The 18,865-nt window shown below is 52.4% G+C and overlaps 1 protein-coding gene across 1 annotated transcript in view; it reads right to left on the bottom strand.

Annotated features, from left to right (window-relative positions):
• Positions 1-18,865, bottom strand: part of LOC147097174 (histone deacetylase 4-like) — a 100,860-nt gene that overhangs the window by 17,732 nt on the left and 64,263 nt on the right. Inside the window, 7 exon segments of the mRNA XM_085972540.1 lie at positions 631-1,056; positions 1,465-1,595; positions 2,561-2,747; positions 3,506-3,697; positions 6,187-6,419; positions 10,494-10,692; positions 13,752-13,868. Of these exon segments, the coding sequence (XP_085828666.1) occupies positions 631-1,056; positions 1,465-1,595; positions 2,561-2,747; positions 3,506-3,697; positions 6,187-6,419; positions 10,494-10,692; positions 13,752-13,868 (1,485 nt within the window).

Below are 18,865 nucleotides of genomic sequence, written 5' to 3'. Positions count from 1 at the left end.
TGGGAAGAGACGGGACGAGACGGACGGTGAGGACTCAGAGGCGACGGACCGAAAATGCACCGCACAAAAAAATCAACGCCTTATCGGGACTTTCCTTCTCTCCAACGCTCTCGCGACAATTATACTCCGCGACCCCGCTTGGCTCCCAAGTTGAGCCAGCGATGGTTTCCCCGTCAGTGAGATATTGAAACGAGACCTGGGTGTCCTTGTGCACCAGTCGCTGAAGGTAAGCATGCAGGTGCAGCAGGCGGTTAAGAAGGCAAATGGTATGTTGGCCTTCGTAGCGAGAGGATTCGAGTACAGGAGCAAGGATGTCTTGCTGCAGTTGTACAGGGCCTTGGTGAGACCACACCTTGAGTATTGTGTGCAGTTTTGGTCGCCTTATCTGAGGAAGGATGTTCTTGCCACGGAAGGAGTGCAGCGAAGATTCACCAGACTGATACCTGGGATGGCAGGAATGACGTATGAGGAGAGATTGGGTCGATTGGGCTTATACTCGCTGGAGTTTAGAAGAATGAGAGGGGATCTCATTGAAACTTATAAAATTCTAACAGGACTAGACAGACTAGATGCAGGAAGGATGTTCCCGATGGTCAGGGAGTCCAGAACCAGGGGTCACAGTCTAAGGATAAGGGGTAAGCCATTTAGGACTGAGATGAGGAGGAATTTCTTCACCCAGAGAGTGGTGAACCTGTGGAATTCTCTACCGCAGAAGGCAGTGGAGGCCAATTCATTAAATATATTCAAGAAGGAGTTAGATATATTTCTTAAGGCTAAAGGGATCAAGGGATATGGGGAGAAGGCAGGGACAGGGTACTGAATTTGGATGATCAGCCATGATCTCATTGAATGGCGGAACAGGCTCGAGGGGCCGAATGGCCGACTCCTGCTCCTATCTTCTACGTTTCTATACATGTGTCTATGCCACTTCCTACCTAACAACTTCCGGCTGTCCAGCTTGAGCCTGTTTAGAGGGTTGGTGCCATAGAGCAGGACGTGTTGTTCGGTGTGGACAGACTGCAGCTCTTCCAGGGTCGCTTTCCTGCCTCGGATACACTGGGAGAGCGGGAGAACGCCAGAGAGAGAGAAAGAGAGAGAGAGAGTTACTGGGATCAGTTCAAAACGCAGCCATTAATAACATCACACTCACCCAGCCCGACGTCGCGCTCGCCCAGCCCGACGTCGCGCTCGCCCAGCCCGACTTCGCGCTCGCCCAGCCCGACTTCGCGCTCGCCCAGCCCGACTTCGCGCTCGCCCAGCCCGACTTCGCGCTCGCCCAGCCCGACATCGCGCTCGCCCAGCCCGACATCGCGCTCGCCCAGCCCGACATCGCGCTCGCCCAGCCCGACATCGCGCTCGCCCAGCCCGACATCGCGCTCGCCCAGCCCGACATCGCGCTCGCCCAGCCCGACATCCACCTCCCCCCAGCCTGGCCCAGCCCTCTTTCCCAATGTCCCGCCGTACCTCGCACTGGGTTCGAAGACCGGTCTCCTGCAATCGGGACCAAATGCTCTGGATTCTCCCGGCGTGTTCTGGGTGGTTGCTGTTTCCACAGGTGCATTGGTGTTTCAGCATCAGGCTGTCGTAGACGATTCCTACCAGCGGGGAGTGCGGAGTAAACATTACTGACGGTTCAGGCTCTCCCGTTCGCTCCAGCCCTCTCCCTCACTCTGCCTCCCCAACCCTCTCCCACCATCTCTCCCTCCATTCCTTGCTCACTCCCTCACTCTCCTTCATTTCCTCTCCCTCCCTCTTTTGCGCTGCCGCTGTCCCCTCCCTCTCGCCTTCTCTCCCTCCAAAGCTCCAAATTCAATCCCTCGCTCCCCCTTTGACTCCCTCTCTCCCCTTCCCTTCTCGCTCCACCTATCTTCGCCCTCTCCCTCCCACTCCCACCCTCCGTCGCTACCTCTCCCTCCCTCGTTCCCTCTCACCACCTCCCTCCCTCCTTCTCTCTCCTTCGCTCTTTCTCACCTCACCCTCTCTCCCTCCCTCTCTCATCTTCAATAAGAACATAAGAAATAGGAGCAGGAGTAGGCCATACGGCCCCTCGGGCCTGCGCCGCCATTCAATAGGATCATGGCTGATCCGAACCTAGACTCGCGTCCACTTCCCTGCCCTCTCCCCGTAACCCCTAATTCCCTTATCAGCTAGGAAACTGTCTATCTCTGTTTTAAATCTATTTAATGTTGCAGCTTCCACAGCTCTCTGGGGTAGCAAATTCCATAGATTTACTACCCTCTGAGTGAAGAAGTTTCTCCTCATCTCAGTTTTGAAACGGCAGCCCCTTATTCTAAGATTATGCCCCCTAGTTCTCGTCTCACCCATCAGTGGAAACATCCTCCCCGCATCCACCCGATCAAGCCCCCTCACAATCTTATTAAGATCGCCTCTCATTCTTCTGAATTCCAATGAGCACTTGAAACGCCATAGCATACAAGGCTACGGACCAAATGCTGGAAAATGGGATTAGATTAGACAGGGCTTGATGGCCGGCGCGGACGCGATGGGCCTCTTTCTGTGCTGTATAACTCTATGACTCTATGAGTAGAATAAACCTCACCTGTTGTAAAGGAAGACTTGCTGGGGACCTCGGGCACGGGCGCTGGGAGTGAGGCGGAGGCGGGGGATGAACGAGCTCTGGACAGCGGCCGATGGCTCCCACCAGGGAACGGGATGCCCAGGGTCTCCATGTGCGTAGGGAAGTGCTGAAGTTGCCGGATCCAGTGCTGGTCCCACAGAAGGGCGTGCTTGAGAATTGGAAAAGAACAGGAGTTAAGCACAGTGCGAGGCAAAGTAAATAATGGGACAATGTAGAGGGAGCTTTACTCTGTATCTAACCCCGTGCTGTACCTGCCCTGGGAGTGTTTGATGGGACAGTGTAGAGGGAGCTTTACTCTGTATCTAACCCGTGCTGTACCTGCCCTGGGAGTGTTTGATGGGGCAGTGTAGAGGGAGCTTTACTCTGTATCTAACCCGTGCTGTACCTGCCCTGGGAGTGTTTGATGGGACAGTGTAGAGGGAGCTTTACTCTGTATCTAAACTGTGCTGTACCTGCCCTGGGAGTGTTTGATGGGACAGTGTAGAGGGAGCTTTACTCTGTATCTAACCCGTGCTGTACCTGCCCTGGGAGTGTTTGATGGGGACAGTGTAGAGGGAGCTTTACTCTGTATCTAACCCCGTGCTGTACCTGCCCTGGGAGTGTTTGACGGGACCGTGTAGAGGGAGCTTTACTCTGTATCTAACCCTGTGCTGTACCTGCCCTGGGAGTGTTTGACGGGACCGTTTAGAGGGAGCTTTACTATGTATCTAGCCCCGTGCTGTACCTGCCCTGGGAGTGTTTGACGGGACCGTGTAGAGGGAGCCAAATTTTGGGGAGAGGGGTAGGGAGGGTGTGTGTGTTTAGGGCGGTAACATCACTGGACCTCAATCTCCATCTCCGCCCCTCGCCATGTGTCCCCTCACCTCCTCCCACCACGGTTGCAGGGGTTACCCTTCACCAGATTACCTGCTGGAGGTGGGCGTCACTGCGCTCCCCATATCCCTGCCTCGCCGACCCCTCGTCCTTCTTGCCATCCGTCGCCTGCTGGTCTTCCCGCTCGCCGCCTCGAGCTTGGGGTCTCTCCGGACCCCCTCCTCCCTGCCCCCGCTTCTCCGACTCCCCCTCCTCGCCGTGGCTCAGGCGCCGCTTCGACATCAGCTGCGTGGGTGGGGGAGGTGGGGCGAGAGAGGGGAGGGGGAGGCACCACAGAGGTTTCGGAGTACGGTGGGTGGTGGGGAGAGGAGAGGTGGGAGAAATAAAATACATTTTCTCTGTTAATCGAAGAGTCGCTTCGCTCGCCCATCGCGCCACCAATTCTGCTGACCTCGTCCGCCCCCTCCTGCCCCTCGTCCAAGGGGGTCACCCCCTTGAACCGGGCGTACCCCTAAACTGCGAGGACACCCGTCCGTACGATGTACCCCCAAAACTGCAGCAATCCCCTTCCGTTGAGTGTCACCGCAATGCCGAGTGACCCCTTGAGTGAATGTGTACCCCAATACTGCCTCACCCCCTGTAATCAGGGCAGTGTTACCCCAATACTGCCTCACCCCATGTAATCAAGGCAGTACTACCCCAATACTACCTGAACCCCTGTAATCAGGGCAGTATTACTCGAATACTGCCTCCCACCCTGTAATCAGGGCAGTGGTACCCCAATACTGTCTCACCCCCTGTAATCAGGGCAGTGTTACCCCGATACTGCCTCACCCCCAGTAATCAGGGCAGTGTTACCCCAATACTACCTGAACCCCTGTAATCAGGGCAGTATTACTCGAATACTGCCTCCCACCCTGTAATCAGGGCAGCGGTACCCCAATACTGAGTCACCCCCTGTAATCAGGGCAGTGTTACCCCGATACTGTCTCACCCGCTGTAATCAGGACAGTGGTACCCCAATACTGAGTCACCCCCTGTAATCAGGGCAGCGGTACCCCAATACTGCGTCACCCCTGTAATCAGGACAGTGGTACCCCAATACTGCGTCACCCCCTGTAATCAGGGCAGTGGTACCCCAACACTGCTTCACCCCCTGTAATCAGGGCAGTGTTACCCCAATACTGAGTCACCCCCTGTAATCAGGGCGGTGTTACCCCAATACTGTGTCACCCCCTGTAATCAGGGTGGTGTTACCCCAATACTGTGTCACCCCCTGTAACCAGGGCAGTGGTACCCCAATACTGCGTCACCCCCTGTAATCAGGGCGGTGGTACCCCAATACTGTGTCACCCCCTGTAACCAGGGCAGTGGTACCCCAATACTGCGTCACCCCCTGTAATCAGGGCGGTGGTACCCCAATACTGCCTCACCCACTGTAATCAGGGCAGTGGTACCCCAATACTGCCTCACCCCCAGTAATCAGGGCGGTGGTACCCCAATACTGCGTCACCCACTGTAATCAGGGCAGTGGTACCCCAATACTGAGTCACCCCCAGTAATCAGGGCAGTGTTACCCCAATACTGAGTCACTCCCTGTAATCAGGGCAGTGTTACCCCAATACTATGTCACCCCCTGTAACCAGGGCAGTGGTACCCCAATACTGAGTCATCCCCTGTAATCAGGGCGGTGGTACCCCAATACTGAGTCACCCTCTGTAATCAGGGCAGTGGTACCCCAATACTATGTCACCCCCTGTAACCAGGGCAGTGGTACCCCAATACTGAGTCACCCCCTGTAACCAGGGCAGTGGTACCCCAATACTGCGTCACCCCCTGTAATCAGGGCGGTGAACCCCCAATACTGTGTCACCCCCTGTAACCAGGGCAGTGGTACCCCAATACTGCGTCACCCCCTGTAATCAGGGCAGTGGTACCCCAATACTGTCTCACCCCCTGTAATCAGGACAGTGAACCCCCAATACTGTGTCACCCCCTGTAATCAGGGCGGTGGTACCCCAATACTGCGTCACCCACTGTAATCAGGGCGGTGGTACCCCAATACTGCGTCACCCACTGTAATCAGGGCGGTGGTACCCCAATACTGAGTCACCCTCTGTAATCAGGGCAGTGGTACCCCAATACTGCGTCACCCACTGTAATCAGGGCGGTGGTACCCCAATACTGAGTCACCCTCTGTAATCAGGGCAGTGGTACCCCAATACTGCGTCACCCACTGTAATCAGGGCGGTGAACCCCCAATACTGTGTCACCCCCTGTAATCAGGGCGGTGGTACCCCAATACTGCATCACCCCCTGTAATCAGGGCGGTGGTACCCCAATACTGAGTCACCCTCTGTAATCAGGGCAGTGGTACCCCAATACTGCGTCACCCACTGTAATCAGGGCGGTGAACCCCCAATACTGTGTCACCCCCTGTAACCAGGGCAGTGGTACCCCAATACTGCGTCACCCCCTGTAATCAGGGCAGTGGTACCCCAATACTGTCTCACCCCCTGTAATCAGGGCAGTGGTACCCCAATACTATGTCACCCACTGTAATCAGGGCGGTGAACCCCCAACACTGTGTCACCCCCTGTAACCAGGGCAGTGGTACCCCAATACTGCGTCACCCCCTGTAATCAGGGCGGTGGTACCCCAATACTGTGTCACCCCCTGTAATCAGGGCAGTGGTACCCCAATACTGTGTCACCACCTGTAATCAGGGCGGTGGGACCCCAATACTGCATCACCCCCCTGGGGCGCCCCCTTACCTTGCCGAGGTGCGTCTGTTGTTTCAGCCGCTCCAGGAACTGCTGGTGCTGCTGCTGGAGGTGGAGTTGCTGCTGCACGGCCTTGGGGTTCTGGGGCAGCGGGGCCGACTGGGTCCGGCCCAAGGGCCGGTGCTGGAGGCCCAGCTTCGCCATCCGGGGCGAGTAGCGGTCGTTGGCAGCGGCGGCGGCGAGAGGGGAGGCGTAGAAAATGGGCACTGCGCCCATCCCTGAAACTGAACCGCAGCGCGGAGCGTTAGCGAGGTCGAAGAGGTGGCCGTGTCTGCGTGTATGTGTGTGTGTGTGTGTGTGTGTGTGTGTGTGTGTGTGTGTGTGTGTCGGGGGGCCGGGGTTCATGTTGCACGGACATGCCCCTCGTGGCCGAATAGCCGGCCGGCCGTTCCCTCTCCCGTCCGGGGCTGACTCGCGCACAAGAGCGAGGGCCAGATGGGGTGAGGTAGAGGGGAGCGTCCTGTATGATTTGGACAGGTTGGGTGATTGGGCAGATGCATGGCAGATGCAGTATAATGTGGATAAATGCGAGGTTATCCACTTTGGTGGCAAAAACAGGAAGGCAGATTATTATCTGAACGGCAATAGATTGGGTAAAGGGGAAGTGCAACGAGACCTGGGGGTCCTTGTGCACCAGTCGCTGAAGGTAAGCATGCAGGTGCAGCAGGCGGTTAAGAAGGCAAATGGTATGTTGGCCTTCATAGCGAGAGGGTTCGAGTACAGGAACAAGGATGTCTTGCTGCAGTTGTACAGGGCCTTGGTGAGACCACACCTTGAGTATTGTGTGCAGTTTTGGTCACCTTGTCTGAGGAAGGATGTTCTTGCCATGGAGAGAGTGCAGCGAAGATTCACCAGACTGATACCTGGGATGGCAGGAATGACGTATGAGGAGAGATTGTGTCGACTGGGCTTGTACTCGCTGGAGTTTAGAAGAATGAGAGGGGATCTCATTGAAACTTATAAAATTCTAACAGGACTAGACAGACTAGATGCAGGAAGGATGTTCCCGATGGCGGGGGAGTCCAGAACCAGGGGTCACAGTCTAAGGATAAGGGGTAAGCCATTTAGGACAGAGATGAGGAGGAATTTCTTCACCCAGAGAGTGGTGAACCTGTGGAATTCTCTACCACACAAGGCAGTTGAGGCCAATTCATTAAATATATTCAAGAAGGAGTTGGATATATTTCTTAAGACTAAGGGGATCAAGGGATATGGGGAGAAGGCAGGGACAGGGTACTGAATTTCGATGATCAGCCATGATCTCATTGAATGGCAGAGCAGGCTCGAGGGGCCGAATGGCCGACTCAAGCTCCTATCTTCTATGTTTCTAAGTTCCTGCCCGTGGACGATCGGACGGTGCCCGCGTTGGCGGGCAAGTCGACCATGGCGTGCATCATTCAGAGCCCGACTCTGCACTAAGCCGGCGTCCGCACACGCAAGGCACAGGGGCGCGTTACGCACAGGTGCATGCCTGTGCACACTCGCGCACGCACACACACACTTGTGTGTACACATGCGCGCTCGCGGTTGCCCGCAGAGGGTCAGGAAAGGTCCAGGAGCGGGAGGGACGCTGGCTGATTTTGACCACTCCCCCTTGTCCCCTTCAGCTCCTCCTGTGGTCCAGGGGAATGTAGGAACAGGATGATTCCCTGGAATTTAGAAGGTTAAGGGGTGATCTGATGACCCCTTATTAAGGGGGACAGATAGGGTGGAGAGAGAGAAACTATTTCCGCTGGTTGGGGAGTCTAGGACTGGGGACATAGTCTAAAAATTAGAGCCAGACTTTTTAGGAGTGACGTTAGGAAACACTTCTACACACAAAGGGCGGTAGAAGTTTGGAACTCTCTTCCGCAAATGGCAATTGATGCTGGGGGGGTCAATTGTTAATTTTAAATCTGAGATTGATAGATTTCTGTTAACCAAAGGGTATTAAGGGATACGGGGCAAAGGCGGGTAGATGGAGTTAGGTCACAGATCAGCCATGATCTCAATGAATGGCGGAACAGGCTCGAGGGGCTGAATGGCCTTCCCCTGTTCCTATGTTCCAAGTGCGGTATAACCAAGGTATATGGAGGCCAGAACTGTGCACGGTGCTCCAAGTGTGGTCTAACCAAGGTTTATGGAGACCCTAACTGTGCACGCTGCTCCAAGTGTGATCTAACCAAGGTTTATGGAGACCAGAACTGTGCACGGTGCTCCAAGTGTGGTCTAACCAAGGTTTATGGAGACCCTAACTGTGCACGCTGCTCCAAGTGTGATCTAACCAAGGTTTATGGAGACCAGAACTGTGCACGGTGCTCCAAGTGTGGTCTAACCAAGGTTTATGGAGACCCGAGCTGTGCACAGTGCTCCAAGTGCGGTCTAACCAAGGTATATGGAGACCGAAACTGTGCACAGTGCCCCAAGTGTGGTCTAACCAAGGTGCATGGAGACCAGAACTGTGCACAGTGCTCCAAGTGCGGTCTAACCAAGGTATATGGAGACCAGAACTGTGCACAGTGCTCCAAGTGTGGTCTAACCAAGGTGTATGGAGACCAGAACTGTGCACAATACTCCAAGTGTGGTCTAACCAAGGTGTGTGGAGACCAGAACTGTGCACAGTGCTCCAAGTGTGGTCTAACCAAGGTATATGGAGACCAGAACTGTGCACAGTGCTCCAAGTGCGGTCTAACCAAGGTATATGGAGACCGAAACTGTGCACAGTGCCCCAAGTGTGGTCTAACCAAGGTATATGGAGACCAGAACTGTGCACTGTGCTCCAAGTGTGGTCTAACCAAGGTATATGGAGACCAGAACTGTGCACAGTGCCCCAAGTGTGGTCTAACCAAGGTATATGGAGACCAGAACCGTGCACAGTGCTCCAAGTGTGGTCTAACCAAGGTATATGGAGGCCAGAACTGTGCACAGTGCTCCAAGTGTGGTCTAACCGAGGTATATGGAGACCAGAACTGTGCACAGTGCTCCAAGTGTGGTTTAACCAAGGTATACGGAGACCAGAACCGTGCACAGTGCTCCAAGTGTGGTCTAACCAAGGTATATGGAGGCCGGAACTGTGCACAGTGCTCCAAGTGTGGTCTAACCAAGGTATACGGAGACCAGAACTGTGCACAGTGCCCCAAGTGTGGTCTAACCAAGGTGTATGGAGACCAGAACTGTGCACAGTGCTCCAAGTGTGGTCTAACCAAGGTTTATGGAGACCAGAACTGTGCATGGTGCTCCAAGTGTGGTCTAACCAAGGTTTATGGAGACCAGAACTGTGCACAGTGCTCCAAGTGTGGTCTAACCAAGGTATATGGAGACCAGAACTGTGCACAGTGCTCCAAGTGTGGTCTAACCAAGGTATACGGAGACCAGAACTGTGCACAGTGCTCCCAGTGTGGTCTAACCAAGGTATATGGAGACCAGAACTGTGCACAGTGCTCCCAGTGTGGTCTAACCAAGGTATATGGAGACTAGAACTGTGCACGGTGCTCCAAGTGTGGTCTAACCAAGGTATATGGAGACCAGAACTGTGCACAGTGCTCCCAGTGTGGTCTAACCAAGGTATATGGAGACCAGAACTGTGCACAGTGCTCCAAGTGTGGTCTAACCAAGGTTTATGGAGACCAGAACTGTGCACAGTGCTCCCAGTGTGGTCTAACCAAGGTATATGGAGACCAGAACTGTGCACAGTGCTCCAAGTGTGGTCTAACCAAGGTGTATGGAGACCAGAACTGTGCACAGTGCTCCAAGTGTGGTCTAACCAAGGTTTATGGAGACCAGAACTGTGCACAGTGCTCCAAGTGTGGTCTAACCAAGGTATACGGAGACCAGAACTGTGCACAGTGCTCCAAGTGTGGTCTAACCAAGGTATATGGAGACCAGAACTGTGCACAGTGCTCCAAGTGTGGTCTAACCAAGGTATACGGAGACCAGAACTGTGCACAGTGCTCCAGGTGTGGTCTAACCAAGGTGTGTGGAGACCAGAACTGTGCACAGTGCTCCAAGTGTGGTCTAACCAAGGTATATGGAGACCAGAACTGTGCACAGTGCCCCAAGTGTGGTCTAACCAAGGTATATGGAGACCAGAACTGTGCACAGTGCTCCAAGTGTGGTCTAACCAAGGTATATGGAGACCAGAACTGTGCACAGTGCTCCAAGTGTGGTCTAACCAAGGTATATGGAGACCAGAACTGTGCACAGTGCTCCAAGTGTGGTCTAACCAAGGTATATGGAGACCAGAACTGTGCACAGTGCTCCAAGTGTGGTCTAACCAAGGTTTATGGAGAATACTTTCATCAAAACTTTTCGAAACTCACCAGCCAGCAGCGGGCTTTGTCCCATCGAAGGCTCCAGGATGACCACGGGCTGGAGTCTCGCCGAGCCCGCCTCCCTCTCCAGGGCGGCGGCGGAAATGTACGTGACCGGGGAGTGGCCGGTCACCAGCGGACCGTCCAGCACGGGGAGCCGGGACTGCAAACCGGACAGGTTGCGACGCTCCATCTCGCCGACCAGGCTCTGTTGGGGAAACAGGAGAAGGTTTAGGGGAATGACTGAACACAGGAACAGAAGACACATGAGCAGGAGTCGGCCATTCGGCCCCTCGAGCCTGCTCCGCCATTCAATGAGGTCATGGCTGATCATCTATCTCATCTCCACTTTCCTGCACTATTCCCATATCCCTCGATTCCCTTAATATCTAAAAATCTATCGATCTCTGTCTTGAATATACTCCAAGTGTGGTCTAACCAAGGTGCAGCAGGCGGTTAAGAAGGCAAATGGTACGTTGGCCTTCGTAGCGAGAAGGCTTGAGTACAGGAACAAGGATGTCTTGCTGCAGTTGGACAGGGCCTTGGTGAGACCACATCTTGAGTATTGTGTGCAGTTTTGGTCGCCTTATCTGAGGAAGGATGTTCTTGCCATGGAAGGAGTTCAGTGAAGATTCACCAGGCTGATACCTGGGATGGCAGGAATGACGTATGAGGAGAGATTGGGTCGATTGGGCTTATACTCGCTGGAGTTTAGAAGAATGAGAGGGGATCTCATTGAAACTTATAAAATTCTGACAGGACTGGACAGACTAGGTGCAGGAAGGATGTTCCCGATGGTGGGGGAGTCCAGAACCAGGGGTCACAGTCTAAGGATAAGGGGTAAGCCATTTAGGACTGAGATGAGGAGGAATTTCTTCACCCAGAGAGTGGTGAACCTGTGCAATTCTCTACCACAGAAGGCAGTTGAGGTCAATTCATTAAATATATTCAAGAAGGAGTTGGATATATTTCTTAAGGCTAAAGGGATCAAGGGATATGGGGAGAAAGCAGGGACAGGGTACTGAATTTGGATGATCAGCCATGATCGCATTGAATGGCGGAGCAGGCTCGAGGGGCCGAATGGCCTACTCCTGCTCCTATCTTCTATGTTTCAACGACTGAGCCTCCACAGCCCTCTGGGGCAGAGAATTCCAAAGATTCACCACCCTCTGAGTGAAGAAATTCCTCCTCATCTCAGTCCTAAATGGCCGACCCCTTATCCTGAGACTGTGACCCCTGGTTCTAGACTCTCCGGCCAGGGGGGAAGCATCTACCCTGTGAAGCCCTGTAAAAATGTTTCAATGAGATCACCTCTCATTCTTCTAAACCCTAGAGAATATAGGCCTAGTCTACTCAATCTCTCCTCATAGGACAATCCACCCATCCCAGGAACCAGTCTGGTGAACCTTCGCTGCACTCCCTCTATGGCAAGTATATCCTTCCTTAGGTAAGGGGACCAAAACTGTACACAATACTCCAGGTGTGGTCTCACCAGGGCCCTGTATAATTGCAGTAAGACATCTTTACTCTTATACTCAAATCCTCTTGTAATAAAGGCCAACATACCATTTGCTTTCCTAATTGCTTGCTGTACCTGCATGTTAACTTTCAGTGATTCGTGTACAAGGACACCCAGGTCTCTCTGAATACGTGTAAGAAGTCACACAACACCAGGTTATAGTCCAACAGCTTTATTTGAAGTCACAAGCTTTCGGAGCGCTGCTCCTTCATCAGGTGAAGTGGAGAGATGCATAAAGGCACAGCTTATATAGTCAGAGAATAATGTCAGATGTTTACAGGTAATCTTTCTAACTGCCATTTATCACACCTCGGCAGAGAGATAATCACAGCAATCAAAGGTGTGAATGGTGTCCAAACAGGTCAGTCAGGAACCGGGATCTTGGGTTCATGTCACGCTACATGTAACCCCACCTGACATAGGGTCATCCAGACTCGAGTCGTTGTTGGCTTGTTCTCTCTACACAGATGCGGCCGGACCTGCTGTGATTTCCAGCAAAAAAAATGTTTTTTGTTTGTTTTTTGTTCTTCACACAGACCCCAGCATCTGCAACATTTGACCCCTTGTGACCCCACCTCATTGTTCTTTGATGTAATGTTTTCCTGACTGACCTGTTTGGACACCAATTACACCTTTGATTGCTGTGATTATCTCTCTGCCGAGGTGGGATAAAGGGCAGTTAGAAAGATTACCTGTAAACATCTGTCAGTGTTCTCTGACTATATAAGCTGTGTCTTTATGCATCTCTTCACTTCACCTGACGAAGGAGCAGCGCTCCGAAAGCTTGTGACTTCAAATAAAGCTGTTGGACTATAACCTGGTGTCGTGTGACTTCTTACATTTGTCCACCCCAGTCCAACTCCGGCATCTCCACACCATCTCTGAATACGAACACAGGCACACAGAATCGCACCCTTCCCTGTCCCTCCTATCGACGATTTGCCCAACCACCCCCGTTCCCCCCGCCACCCCCCCCCACCGCAATTTTGTTGCGGATTCGAGATCGGGTTAAACCTACTCCAATCAGGACATCTCCAAATTCTTCCTCACTTATAGTCTTCCTTTTCACCAAGAAATCTTCCTGTTCCCTCAATCCTTCTGGTGTTGGAATCGCAACTTGATTGAACCATCTCCCGCTCTTCCTCATTCTCCCCCAGGGACCCCAAACCGAGGGACTCCTCGCCCCCAAACCGAGGGACTCCTCGCCCCCAAACTGTGGGACTCCTCGCCCCCCAAACTGTGGGGACTCCTCGCCCCCAAACTGTGGGGACTCCTCACCCTCCCAAACTGTGGGACTCCACACCCCCAAACTGTGGGACTCCACGCCCCCCAAATTGTGGGACTCCTCACCCCCCAAACTTTGGGACTCCTCACCTCCCCAAACTGTGGGGACTCCTCACCCCCCAAACGGTGGGACTCCTCACCCCCCAAACTGTGGGGACTCCTCACCCCCCAAACTGTGGAGACTCCTCACCCCCCAAACTGTGGGGACTCCTCACCCCCCAAACTGTGGGGACTCCTCACCCCCCAAACTGTGGGGACTCCTCACCCCCCAAACTGTGGGGACTCCTCACCCCCCAAACTGTGGGGACTCCTCACCCCCCAAACTGTGGGGACTCCGCACCACCCTAACTGTGGGGACTCCGCACCCCCCAAACTGTGGAGACTCCTCACCCCCCAAACTGTGGAGACTCCGCACCCCACAAACTGTGAGACTCATCACACCCAAACACCTCATCACGTCTTACCTTTGCAGTGATGGAGGCCGGTAGTCCTTGCGAGATGTTGGGAAGTGATGGCGAGTTTGGAATTGTCAAGTGTATCAGAGATCCTTCCTGCATTAAGAGGCGATGGGCCAGAGAAGTCTGGGGAGAGACAAGAGCAGATATCAGGACAGGGGATGAGGGACTTCAGTTACACGGAGAGACTGGAGAAGCTGGGATTGTTCTCTTTAGAGTTACTGGCTCCTAACACTGCCTCTCTCCCCGTCCCTCCCTATCAGGGATATTTTATTACAAATTTAAAATACACCATCCTCCTGTTAAAATCTCTCCACATCCTCGCCCCCGCCTCCAGATTCACCAGGCTGATACCTGGGATGGCAGGAATGATGTATGAGGAGAGATTGGGTCGATTGGGCTTATACTCGCTGGAGTTCAGAAGAATGAGAGGGGATCTCATTGAAACTTATAAAATTCTAACAGGACTGGACAGACTAGATGCAGGAAGGATGTTCCCGATGGCGGGGGAGTCCAGGACCAGGGGTCATAGTCTAAGGTTAACGGGTAAGCCATTTAGGACTGAGATGAGGAGGAATTTCTTCACCCAGAGAGTGGTGAACCTGTGGAATTCTCTACCACAGAAGGCAGTTGATGCCAATTCATTAAATATATTCAAGAAGGAGTTGGATATATTTCTTAAGGCTAAAGGGATCAAGGGATATGGGGAGAAGGCAGGGACAGGGTGTGATAAAAATGATAACTTCCGGGAAGTTATGTCATCACTTCCTGTGAACTATGAACTATGAACTGTGTACATACCTCACTTCCTGTCATATGTCACTTCCTGTTGGACTGGTATAAATACTGGTCTGTTCAGTATTGTAAGAGGCTTCTACCAGAGGCATGGTAAAGACCTCTCTTGTGTATATAGTGTGTTTATAAGTTACTTAAAGCTTACTTTAAAGTTACTTGATGGTAAGTCTCCTTTTTCTTACATCACAGGGTACTGAATTTGGATGATCAGCCACGATCTCATTAAATGGCGGAGCAGTCTCGAGAGGCCGAATGGCCTACTCCTGCGCCTATCTTCTATGTTTCTCACACTTCTTTGTCTTAAATTCCATCTGCCACGTATCTGCCCGTTCTGCTGGCCTTGCTGTGCCCTGCTGCAGTCGATTGGTACCATCCTCACCCGTTTGCCACAGCCCCAAGGTTGGTGTCATCGGCCGAGGCGGGGAGGTTTAGGGAGGGAATTACCGAGCTCGGGGCCCAGGCGAGACTAGTCACGGGGCCAGAAATTCGGGTCTCCGCGGGTGAGTACGCGCTGGGTACTCACCCGTAGGGCCCAACGAAAGTGCCGGTTTCGTGCACGCACTGCGCATGCGCGGGAAACCGGAACTTCCATTCCCTTAAAGGAAGGGGTTCACGGGTCGACCGTGTGCGCCGGAGAGGCAGCGCGTACGCCTGGAACTTCCGTTTTGTTTTTTTTGTTTTTTAAACAGGCTTCTCCGGGAGGGTAAGTCTCCAGGAGCTACGCTTGTAAAAAGCAGTCGCAGGGCCTGCTTTTAACAAGGTAAGTGGTGAATTAAGTAAAATTAACACATTTTTTCCACAGGTTTATTATTTTTAAATACTTTAAAGAAAGCTAAGTTTATTTTTAGCTCCGTTAGAAACTGTCATTAATTTTTTCAAAAATTTAAATTTTTGTTTAAAATAGTTATTTATAGTTATTTTAAAAATGTGATTTAAAAAAAAAATTATTTGAAGTTTTAGTGATGTTTTGGGGCTGAATTGTATTCTCCTGTCAAATCTATGAATACAGATTCCCTGCTACCATTGGCTCTCCATGGCCCACGTGATCCCAGGGGACGCTTCGAACTAACTGCGCCCCTGGGATACACAAGCACTGTGCGCCGGCAGCTGGAGGAGGCCCAGGATCGGAATCCCACGTGGGCCCACAGCACAACGGCCGGCGCGCTAGGTAAGTGCAGGTCGGAGGGCTTGCACCCGCGGGAAGACCCCGACCCGAATTTCTGGGCCATTAAGTATTCGCTGCTCACGATGCGGTCTCCTCTACGTAGGGGAGACCAAACGCAGGTCGGGCGACCGCTTTGCGGAACGCCTCCGTTCAGTCCGTAAGGGGGACCCCGAGCTTCCGGTCGCCTGTCATTTCAATTCACCGCCCCATTCCCCACTCAGACCTCACTGTCCGCGGCCTCTTGCATTGTTCCACGGAAGCTCAGCGTAAGCTCGAGGAACAGCACCTCATCTTCCGATTGGGCACTTTACATCCTTCAGGACTCAATATCGAGTTCAACAATTTCAGATCATAACCTCAGCCCCTATTATATTTTTATATATTTTTTATCCACACCTTTGGTTTGTGACTTTTCCTTTTCTCTCTCCCACATGGCAACTGTCTCTCGCTCTGCCAGCGCGTTTCACACTTCATCCAGAGCCATTGTTTGTCTCTTTACCTGTCCTATTACCATCTCGTCTCGCCTTGAATATCTCTTAATGTCTCTTCACCTCTCACAGACCTTCCCCTTTTGTTCTTTCATCCCCTCCCCCATTTCCCAACCCACAAACTGGCCTTTTAATCTGTTTCATTTCCTGAGAAGAAGCGGGGAATTACAGACCGGTACGCCTGACATCGGTAGTGGGGAAAATGCTAGAGTCTATTATAAAAGATGTAATAGCAGAGCACTTGGAAAACAGTGACAGGATCGGACAAAGTCAACATGGATTTACAAAAGGTAAATCGTGCTTGACTAATCTACTGGAATTTTTTGAGGACGTAACTGGTAGAATAGATAAGGGAGAACCAGTGGATGTGGTGTATTTGGACTTTCAGAAGGCTTTTGATAAGGTCCCGCATAAGAGATTAGCGTGCAAAATTAAGGCACATGGGATTGGGGGCAAGGTATTGACTTGGATAGAGAACTGGTTGGCGGACAGAAAGCAAAGAGTTGGAATAAACGGGTCGTTTTCCGAGTGGCAGGCAGTGACTAGTGGGGTACCGCAAGGATCGGTCCTAGGACCCCAGCTGTTCACAATATATATTAATGATCTGGACGAGGGAATTGGATGTAATATCTCCAAATTTGCAGATGACACAAAGCTGGGTGGGAGGGTATGCTGTGAGGAGGATGTCGTGAAACTCCACTACGATTTGGACAGGTTGGGTGATTGGGCAGAAACATGGCAGATGCAGTATAATGTGGATAAATGTGAGGTTGTCCACTTTGATGGCAAAAAAAGGAAGGCAGACTATTATTTGAATGGCAATAGATTAGGAGAAGGGGAAGTGCAAAGAGACCTGGGTGTTCTTGTGCACCAGTCGCTGAAGGTAAGCATGCAGGTGCAGCAGGCGGTTAAGAAGGCAAATGGTATGTTGGCCTTTGTAGCAAGAGGGTTCAAGTACAGGAACAAGGATGTCTTGCTGCAGTTGTACAGGGCCTTGGCGAGACCACATCTTGAGTGTTATGTGCAGTTTTGGTCGCCTTATCTGAGGAAGGACGTTCTTGCCATGGAAGGAGTGCAGCGAAGATTCACCAGACTGATACCTGGGGTGGCAGGAATGACGTATGAGGAGAGATTGGGTCGATTAGGCTTATATTCACTGGAGTTTAGAAGAATGAGAGGGGATCTCATTGAAACATATAAAATTCTAACAGGACTAGACAGAATAGATGCAGGAAGGATGTTTCCGATGGTCGGGGAGTCCAGAACCAGGGGTCATAGTCTAAGGATAAGGGGTAAGCCATTTAGGACTGAGATGAGGAGGAATTTCTTCACCCAGAGAGTGGTGAAGCTGTGGAATTCTCTACCACACAAGGCAGTGGAGGCCAATTCATTAAATATATTCAAGAAGGAGTTAGATATATTTCTTAAGGCTAAAGGGATCAAGGGATATGGGGAGAAGGCAGGGACAGGGTACTGAACTTGGATGATCAGCCATGATCTCATTGAATGGCGGAGCAGGCTCGAGGGGCCGAATGGCCTACTCCTGCTCCTATCTTCCATGTTTCTTTGCCTTTTTTCTCAGTTCTGACGAAGGGTTTCGACCTGAAACGTTGACTCTCTTTCTCTCTCCACGGATGTTGCCCTGGTTTGCTGAGTTTTTCCAGCTTTTGCGGTTGTAGCAACAGATTCCATGTTTGCCGGTCACCAAGGGAGGGATGTGGAATTTCAGGTTAGACGGGATTCTACGACTCAGCTGCAGCTAGTATATCCTTAGAAAGAGGGAGGGCAGGGCCGCAACAGGCTCGGGTTAAGCAACTCTCTCTCTCTCTTAGACAGTCCCTCGGAACCGAGGATGACTTGCTTCCACATTAAAAATGAGTTTTCAGGTGACTGATGAGTCCAATGCGGGACCTACAGTCTCTGTCACAGGTGGGGCAGACGGTGGTTGAAGGGGCGGGTGGGTGGGGTGCTTGGGTTGACGTGCGCTCCTTGCGCTTGGCTTCCGCTTGCTCCCGGCCAAGAGACTCGAGGTGTTCGGCGCCTTCCCGGATGCTTCTCCTCCACTTTGTGCGGTCTTGGGCCAGGGATTCCCAGGTGTCGATGGGGGATGTTACACTTTTCCAAGGAGGCTTTGAGGGTGTCCTTGAAGCATTTCCTCTGCCCACCTGGGGCTCTCTTGCCGTGCCGGAGCTCCGAGTAGAGCGCTTGTTTTGGGAGTCTCGTATCGGGCATGCGGACGATGTGACCCGTCCATTGGAGCTGATCGAGCGTGGTCAAAGCTTCGATGCTGGGGATGTTGGCCTGAGCGAGATCACTGACGTTGGTGCGCCTATCCTGCCAATGGATTTGCAGGATCTTGCGGAGGCAGCGTTGGTGGTACCTCTCCAGTGCTTTGAGATGCCTGCTGTACATGGTCCATGTCTCTGAGGCATACAGCAGGGCGGGTATCACTGCTGCTCTGTAGACCATGAGCTTAGTGCCGGGTTTGAGGTCCTGATCTTCAAACACTCTCTTCCTCAGGCGACCGAAGGCTGCACTGGCACACTGAAGGTGGTGTTGCACTTCGTCGTCGACGTCTGCCCTTGTTGACAGTAGGCTCCCGAGGTATGGAAAGCGGTCCACATTGTCCAAGGCCTTGTCGTGAATTTTGATAATCGGGGAGCAGTACTGTGTGG

This window comes from Somniosus microcephalus, chromosome 33, assembly GCF_052327205.1.
Source record: "Somniosus microcephalus isolate GS21.2 chromosome 33, FLI_Smic_1.0, whole genome shotgun sequence".
NCBI classification, from domain to species: Eukaryota; Metazoa; Chordata; class Chondrichthyes; order Squaliformes; family Somniosidae; genus Somniosus; species Somniosus microcephalus.
The sequence above is the reverse complement of the archived record's forward strand: the minus strand, read 5'-3'. Positions and strand labels throughout refer to the sequence as shown.